Source organism: Populus alba, chromosome 10 (assembly GCF_005239225.2).
Source record: "Populus alba chromosome 10, ASM523922v2, whole genome shotgun sequence".
In the NCBI taxonomy this organism is placed as follows: Eukaryota; Viridiplantae; Streptophyta; class Magnoliopsida; order Malpighiales; family Salicaceae; genus Populus; species Populus alba.
This window is the reverse complement of record NC_133293.1, coordinates 16,668,209-16,676,868: the sequence shown is the minus strand read 5'-3', so window position 1 is coordinate 16,676,868 and position 8,660 is coordinate 16,668,209. Positions and strand designations below refer to the sequence as shown.

The 8,660-nt window shown below is 34.6% G+C and overlaps 1 protein-coding gene across 1 annotated transcript; it reads right to left on the bottom strand.

The window, feature by feature from the left end:
- Positions 1-684: 684 nt before the first annotated feature.
- On the bottom strand, positions 685-6,776 carry LOC118043079 (glyceraldehyde-3-phosphate dehydrogenase GAPCP2, chloroplastic). The gene is made up of 14 exons (XM_035050907.2): positions 6,440-6,776; positions 5,733-5,806; positions 5,556-5,623; positions 5,406-5,444; positions 5,150-5,250; positions 3,373-3,485; positions 3,100-3,199; positions 2,841-2,987; positions 2,558-2,618; positions 2,373-2,470; positions 2,141-2,283; positions 1,926-2,009; positions 1,115-1,204; positions 685-984 (listed from the first exon to the last, which is right to left on the bottom strand). The coding sequence occupies exons 1-14, from the start codon at positions 6,533-6,535 to the stop codon at positions 930-932; spliced, it is 1,269 nt and encodes a 422-aa protein (XP_034906798.1). The 5' UTR covers positions 6,536-6,776; the 3' UTR covers positions 685-929.
- Positions 6,777-8,660: the final 1,884 nt, after the last annotated feature.

Sequence of the window (8,660 nt, the reverse complement as noted above, 5' to 3'; positions counted from 1 at the left end):
TCATGGAAATGTGTGCTTTGTAGCAGAAAAATCGTGTAGCAGACAAACAGAGAAAGCGAGGAGAAGGAAGGGGAGGGGAGGGGAGGGCAGAGCAGCAACAAAAGTTACTATTGTTTTTTTACGAGTAGAGCACTCACAATGTCCGAGTGTTAACATTATTTGATTTTATTAAATATATTGTTGTTTTGTTAGTTGATGATTATACTCTTCTAGCAATACAAAAGTTTAAAGGTTGTTTTCCTTTGAAAATTAGGTTTTTTAGTTTTGTTCTGTCTACTTTAATCTTCTTTTTTGTAATTTTAAATTATTTTATATGTTTTTTTCTCAAAAAAAAAACATCAAAAAAAATAAAAATTCTAATCTCGTTTTATTTTTATTTTGAAATATAAATGGTATACATGGTACCATTTTGAACCTTTTAATTAGAATAAAAGATTTAATCTCGTCAAACTATTCTAAGAGAGTTCCATTTGATCAAATTTTGAAAGTCCAAGGATATACTAAATGTAGATTATCCAAAACCATGATCATAATCACCTTATCAAATTTCAAACTCCCAGGTCGGGGTTTCGAATGATCAAATTTGAAATTATGATGGACTAGTGAAGGTTTTGAGAAAGAATAAGGCCATTCCTGAGTTAATCAGGGCATGATTACTCAATTAATCTGAAGTCCATGTCTCTCTACCAGCCCAAATAAGAAAAATCGTATCATAAGGCAGTCCAGAGGTATATTTCTAGATTGACCACATACATGTTGAATGAAACATTATTTTAGAGTTGCACCCTTGCATGTCCAAATTTCACATGATAAGAAAGGCCACAAAAACCAAATCACTATCAAATTCGTAACTACACTCTCACAGAGGCTCGAAGCATTCGCTAAAATTGTGGCGTCAGCTAATGCAGTAAGCCTCTCACAGTATTTCTTTAATTATGTGCTGCCACCAACGCCATGTGCTCGATAAGGTCCAGCACTCGGTTGCTGTAAAAAAGAGCAATTCAGGTTGTCATTCATCATTACTGTAAAACCAACCCCAATTTACATCCAGTAAATACATGGAGCCGGCATGTATGCGCTTACACAGGCCTCCCGTAAAAGAAAGATGCTATACCTGTAACCCCACTCGTTGTCGTACCAAGAAACAAGCTTCATGAAGGAAGCACTCAATCCTATACCAGCTTTGGCATCAAATATGCTTGACCTGGAATGAAACCAATGTGTTAAAACGCACAAGGAAATTTGGTTAATTAGCTAAGAAGTTTTTGTCTTGGCTCATTATAGTTCACATTCAGCAGTTATGTTTTTAGTTTTTAAATCATAGACATGTGCTAGCATGAAACTTCTAATATTCGAAGGACTAGGACTGTATGAGGTAGTTGAAAAGGTTTTTTCTTCAGACCCTCCAATGTTAGTTCAACTGTGTATTCCAGCTTCAATCTCATCTAATACTACGTTCTGCTCTTTATTTGATTTCATTTCATCTTTCCTTAAATCAGATCAGCGCCACTGGAAGATCAAATAAAAGATCCTTTCATATTTCACAAGCAAGTCTAGTTTCTAGATAAAAGATAGAAAAGGCATGGTCGTGGTAAGCCGGAGTAGGCAATTATAGGCCAAAAAGTAGCAGCACAGTGGGGTGTTAATTAACATGATCTCTCAAGTTTTCCAGGATACTTGAGCATGGCATTATAAAATTTGTTGAAAAGTGCAATCAATAGAAGTCATAAACCAAGCATTCTTAACAAATGATTCAAACAGCAATGATATTTTCAAACAGAAATGAGTTGGCCAGATGAACATGACACTGCTAGGATCAGAAAAGAAACCCTACCTATTAATGATATTAATAGTTGTTCAAAATGAAGCAACCCGGCACACACGCGCGCGCACGCAGATGGACAACTAAAGGAAGGGAGATTTACCTTGAGTCACCAAGAAAATCACTGGAGACAACATCATCATCAGTATACCCAAGAATGCCCTTAAGTGGGCCCTCTGATGCGTACCTTGATTTGAAAATCACAATTTTAACTCAGTTATTGCCACTAAACTATAACCAGCAAACTATCAAAGCCCTCCATTCTGGCCCAACCCCAAACCAAAATTCAGAAAAATAGATAAAAACTAGCAGATTTACTTGATAGCTGCCTTGACATCTTCATATGATGCACTCTTCTCAAGTCGACAAGTCAAGTCCACGACAGAAACATTAGGTGTTGGGACGCGGAAGGCCATTCCAGTAAGTTTTCCGTTGAGTTCTGGAAGAACTTTTCCAACAGCCTACAATACCAAAAAAACATGTTTATATGTCTTTTCGTCAAACAACTTAAGTTGGACAAAATCTCAAGTTTGTATATTCAATTCCATACCTTTGCAGCACCAGTGGAACTAGGAATGATATTTTGTGCTGCTCCTCGGCCACCACGCCAATCCTTCCTTGATGGACCATCTACAGTCTTTTGAGTTGCTGAACAAAAAATTCGTTACACACCTATGCAAGACAATGTGCTGAACAAAAACCCCATGAATGCAGGAATATGCATGGGAGACAGACCTGTGGTTGCATGGACAGTTGTCATTAAACCTTCAATGATACCAAATTCCTCATGAACAACCTGAGAAATGAATTTACAAGAAATTAGGGGATGTCAAAGAGGTAAAGGAGTTGCTTATATATTTACAAGCAAAAAGAAAAAAAATTGCACAAACTGATTGGATCTGCAAGAGTATTGTGTAAAGAAATACAGGGGAAAAACTGCAAGTGAGGTTTTCCCAACAAGTGACCGGTAGAACAGGAAAGGAGTAATAAACCTTGAAACTTCAAAATGAGATCAGACCTTAGCAAGAGGAGCAAGGCAATTGGTAGTGCAACTTGCATTGGAAACAATGTCCATGTTTGGCTTGTATGTCTTCTCATTTACTCCAACCACAAACATCGGAGCATCAGCTGAGGGAGCTGATATGACCACTTTCTTCGCACCACCCTGCAGAGCAATGTCACAAAGAGCTCAATTTGTAGTGCATGGATCTTGATATCAGAGAGACAGACAGAGCAGAGACTAGGAGAAATTAAGGGCAATAACAATTAATACCAACCTTCATGTGAGCTGCAGCCTTCTCAACTGTAGTGAAAATACCAGATGATTCAACCACATACTCAGCCCCAAAATCACCCCAAGGGATCTCTGTGGGATCCCTGGATATATGAGTTTAAATGTTAGATCAAAGTGCTAATATTGCAATAAAAACTCTATCGAGATTCATGTTGACAATTGATTCAAGATGCTAAGAAATAAGTTACAGTAAGCCAACACATATTTCAGGTCCTGTACAGATATGAGCGCAAAAATAAATCCCCAGAAGCAGTACCTTTTGCTCGTAATTTTGATTTGCTTCCCATTGATTTCCAAGTTCGAATCATCTAAGACCTTGATGGTTCCACTGAAAACGCCATGAGTAGAATCATATTTAAACATGTAAGCCTGGATATGTGAAGGGGAAAAAAACAAGTTAATTATAAACAATTTTTTTGGCAAATTAAGGAAGCTTCCAGTAAAAAAGATTTTCCCCTGCACCCCCGCCCCCTTTTTCCCAAAACACGCCATTTTCCACGTTATCAAATAGCTATAGCTAAATTAATATACAGCAAAAGGCTTGCCTCTGTTAATTCATCTTCAAATTCTTCAAGTATTCATGCAATACAAGGATACACTAGATCCTATACATCTATATGATCAATTATATCATAAATTTATATTCAGTTTTAATGATCTGGCAGCTAATTCTAAGACTTGAGAACCACAAGACGAGGACAATGCCAAGGCATCCAAGTTACAAAAGCCAACATGCCATAGCCCTCTACATAACCAATTGCCATGCAAAAAACGCCTGCTGAAATGGAACAACCGTATGAGTTCATAGATGTTGATATAATAAAAGAAATATCATCAGAGCATGAGAAAAGAGATCTTGTGAAGTTATCTATATGGTGTTGGTGGCTTTTCAACCATGCTGCAGAGCCAATTAGATTTACTCCAGAATCATGAAAGGAACTCATGCATCTAAAAATGCATGAGGTGTTGAGAGAGTTTGTATTTTGTGAATGAAAATGGAAATGAAAGGCACCAGAAAAACATTTGCATGAGCAATATGCTAGCTCCTGATTCCATGCATCTATGTGAAGATCACCAAAAAAAATCAGATCTTGATCCATGCTGCTTGAAAAACATAAAATGAATTACAAATCAAACACCAACTTCTATTTCCAAAATGACTTGCAACATCATGTACCAACTCCATAAGCATTCCACAAACTATAAGACTTCCCCCCAGTTTTTCTTTCAGGGAAATGAACTACTGGACATAATTTGACAAATTCAAACAAATTTGCAGTAATAATATCATTGATTTTCATTAAACATCTGAAAGACAACAATACTTGTGATTGGATGTTAGTACCATACTTGTGAATGGATATTGGTTTAGAACAGGTGAAAGGATATATTTTTACACCACATTCTAAACACAGAGGAAAACAATCAAGCAAAGCCCCACCTAAGTGGTTTCAAGAAAATTACTCTATTTCCAATAACAGCACCGCTCTAATACTATAATTCAATGGATATCGATGCAGTAATTGTGAAAGCATATATTTTTACACCACATTCTAAACACGGTGGAGAGAATCAAGCAAGAGATTTCAAGAAAATCACTCTGTTTCCAATAACAGCACTGGTCTAATAACATAGTTCAACGACACACTAAGCCATCATACAAATGCCAATGAAAGTAAAAACAATCCAGGTAAGAATTAAGGCTTCTTTGGTCTTCATTTTTCCTTTGCTAACAAGGTGCCAGGATCTCAAGGCTCTCTGAGTACCTGACTAATCCCTAAACATGTGCAGTGCAATAGTCCAGAGATACCAAGCAATTTTTGGGATAAATACCAGGGATGGCCAATAAAAGGGTTCACGGTGGGGCTCACCCAGGCCTGCTCTTATGACATAAAAAAAGAGGCTAACATGTAAAACAAAAGCAGCCATAAAAAATGAATCACACAAAAGAAGCTGAGGAGTAAACGGTGTCCATCCAACCATATCTTCAAAACTTGACTTACAATAAAGAAATCTAATCATGAATCCTTTACCATGTAGTTAGCATCAATGAAAGGATCGTTCACTGCCACCACATCAATATCATCCCTGAAAGTTGCTACTCGCAAAACCAATCTACCAATACGACCAAAACCTGTACCATTGTAGACTTCTATTAGTATTTGAGAATTTTTGTTTATGCTCCAAAGAATGTCTGTTACACTTCAAGATATACTGTAATCCATGTAGCATCCAACAATAAATATGCAAAACAGAGCAAAAATAAAATTTAATCATGAGAAAACATACCATTGATTCCAATCTTTGTCTTTCCATCAGCCTGCGATTCTATTTAAAATAAAAACACATGAAACCAGTATATCAGTAAATACACCTCCCTAGTCCGTCCTGCCCATTCAAAAATAAGAGAACACTGAATACAAAACAGTGGCTTCTCACTTAAAACTGTGGGAGGCATTTCGGTAGCTGTGGCCTTGATGGGTTGGATGCTCCTTCCACTGCATGTCCTGAGTAGTTCAGAATGTTTCAGAATTAGTATAAAGAAAAGGCATGCTGGTGCACATGCACCTATATATATATGTGGAGATTTTAATATCAAATTCTTCAGTACTCAACTGTAAGGAAGATGACCCTGCTGGAATTGAAGTGCCACAAATGCTCTTCAAAGAGTTAAAACTAACGCTAGACACCTGAGATTACAAGGAGAAAAGGAAGGATTAAAACTAAAAATGGCCAAAGTTACATACATCTCTAAATAGTAACTGACACTTCACGCCACTCATCAGCTATAGACAGACACATTGCCAAAAGCTTAGTCTATATATGAACATTAATGCATTCTTTATAACGATCAGAAATTATTAAAACTAAATAAACTCAAAATATAAGAGCTATAAGCTAAAGAAGCACAGGATTTAATAATAATTGATGATAATACCGATCTGATATCACCTTTTTTTGTTTTTTGAACAGTTTGTTTTAAAACAAGCTTCTGTTTCATTTTCCTCGGTTTTCTCGCCAACCAAACAGATATAAGTAACTCAAAACCAGTATAACTGAAATCAAATAAATAAATAAAAAATCCTGTATACACTACTATCTATCTTATATCTTTCATATCTCTCGTTATTTGCAGATTTAAATTCCAAGTCAGGCAACTTCCATATTTATTTTATTTTTTCATGAATAACAATTTCAATATTTAGTTTTAACTCTACTTTTTTTTCTCTCTCAGCAACCAAAAACCAAAATCAAGCTCAAACAAAGTGCGAGTAACGGGCTTCCAAAAAGAAAGAGTTGGTAGGAGAAAAAGGAGCAGATACCTTGAATCGATCGGACGGTGAAGGAGAGAAGTCGGAGCGGGAAGCTTCAACAAGAGGAGCGGCGGTCGTAGATCTGAGAAGACAAGAGAGAGCCATCTGTACTGAGTGCAACACCAAGCTCTTTCTCTCGAGAACCCTACTACTAAACCAAGGCTTGGTTTGCGGCTTTTGCGAGGGAGCAGGAGGCGAGGAAAATGAAAGAACCTAAAAACAGAAATGGTAGTTGTTGGTGGCGTTTGATCGTATTTAAAAAAGCAAAATCGGAAGTGTATTTAACAGAAAGAGAAGGAAATTTTAAGCGGAGTTTCTTATGAGGGACGTCCTTAGCTCACTTTTTTATTTTTTGTCTCTCTCTCTCTCCCCCCGAAAAAGCAAACTATCAGCGGGTGAGATGTGTTAATGTACGAGCAGGCACATTGCTTCTGGTGTGAGCTCTCTTGTTCTCCTGATTTTATATTCGGTTGGTTAAATGAAAAAAAAAAAAAGTGGGTCAAAGGTTTTTAAGTAAAACTTATTTAAAATGTATTTTTGAGAGTTTTAAAAAAAAATATTTCAAAATAATTTTTAATAATTATTTTATTATTTTTATTTGTTGGTGCCAAAAATAAATTTTAAAAAATAAAAAATTATTATTTTTAAGTAAAAAAATAATTTAAATATACACTAAAAAATTAAATAGCATAAGGATGACGATGGCGAGTGTTTATTTATTCATTTTTTTTTTTACAAAATAAGATTTTCGAAGAGCATAAATTTATTTCCAGTCATGGTCGCTTATTGCCCTTGGTATTCTTTACAATAGACATGTAAAACTAGAAAAAACAGAGCTCGACGCAAACTCCGTGAAATTGTTTGTACGGAGACAGTGCTAGAACAACTATCATTAGGGGATTGCAACTGTGTGAAACACGGAGGCGAGTTTGTCGTGTACTTTCGGAGCTGAGAAACCCTGGCCAGGTCCTCGAAAGCCACGTCAGCCAGTCTGGGCCAATTTTTTTCTTTTCCTGTTTTAAAATCTAATTTTTTTAATACATATTAAAACATAAAATATTTAAAAAAAATACAATAGAGTATAATAACAAAGCTGGAGGTGTTGTTAACCCTCTAGTAGTTGGCTTAATAATAAAAAATTTAAGATTAAAAGATTTATGTTAACTCTCTAGTGGTTGGTTTAATAATGAAAAATTTAGGATTAAGAGATTTATTTTATAATCTCATATTTGAATCATATAATTACTAATATGATGATTATTGTAGGTTTACATAGTCATTAACTTTAGAATCTATGAAGTTAGTTGAGGTGCTCGCAAATTAATCCGAACACTCATATTAATTAAAAAAAAAATAAAGCACAATTGATAAATATAAACACAAAGAGGCAAGGAGCAATAGTTTTTTAAAAATATTTTTGAAACTTTCACCCCTTTAATTCAATATTGGTAATGCATGACGGGCGAGAGCATTTTCTCGTTGAAAAAAAAAAGAATCAAGTTGGCGGAACCGATCAAGAAGCATTTCATAAAAATTTAATTTTTTATATGTTTTGAATTATTTTAATATATTAATTTTAAAAAATAAAAAATATATTAATTTGATATATTTTAATATAAAATATATTTTAAAAAACAATAATTACTACTCAAAAGACAGGTAGCACACACCTGCCTCTTGATGATATTTCAACCCAGTAGACCCCAGCATGTCAACCCTCCAAAGGATTATATCGCTATTTTGCCATTGAGAGATGTTATGTTGACGTGTCAAGTGATCGATGTAGACTATCCATGTTATTTTAATGTTAAAAAGTTATTATTTTTTAAGATATTTTTTATTTAAAAAAAAATATTTTTTATATTAGTGCCTCAAAAAAATTAGAAAAATAATTTATAATAAAAAAAATATTAAATTATTTTTAAAACTCAAAAATAAAATAGTTTTAAAACAGGAAGTGAAATGTAAAGGTGCCTGGAATAGAGCTATGTTTGATTTTTTTTAATGGAACTTACATTAAAAAAAATATTTTTTTTATTTTTATAAGATGTAATTTATACTTTAAAAAATATATTTTAAAAAAAAACATCAAGCACACCCAATCACACATTTGTCATTGTATTACCCGCCATAGCCAGAGGTCAATGCACTTCAAGTTTAAACTTCGCAGATTATAAACATGGTAAAATGTTTTAGATCTTAAGTAATTTCTATCTAATTTATTAGGTAT

Excerpts from the sequence above, each read along its gene's own strand:
- LOC118043079 (XM_035050907.2), bottom strand. The coding sequence starts at position 6,535 with ATGGCTCTCTCTTGTCTTCTCAGATCTACGACCGCCGCTCCTCTTGTT. Across the intron at positions 5,445-5,555 it reads AATGCCTCCCACAGTTTTAA|AATCGCAGGCTGATGGAAAG; the intron begins GTGAGAAGCCAC and ends TATTTTAAATAG. Across the intron at positions 2,988-3,099 it reads AGGCTGCAGCTCACATGAAG|GGTGGTGCGAAGAAAGTGGT; the intron begins GTTGGTATTAAT and ends ATTGCTCTGCAG.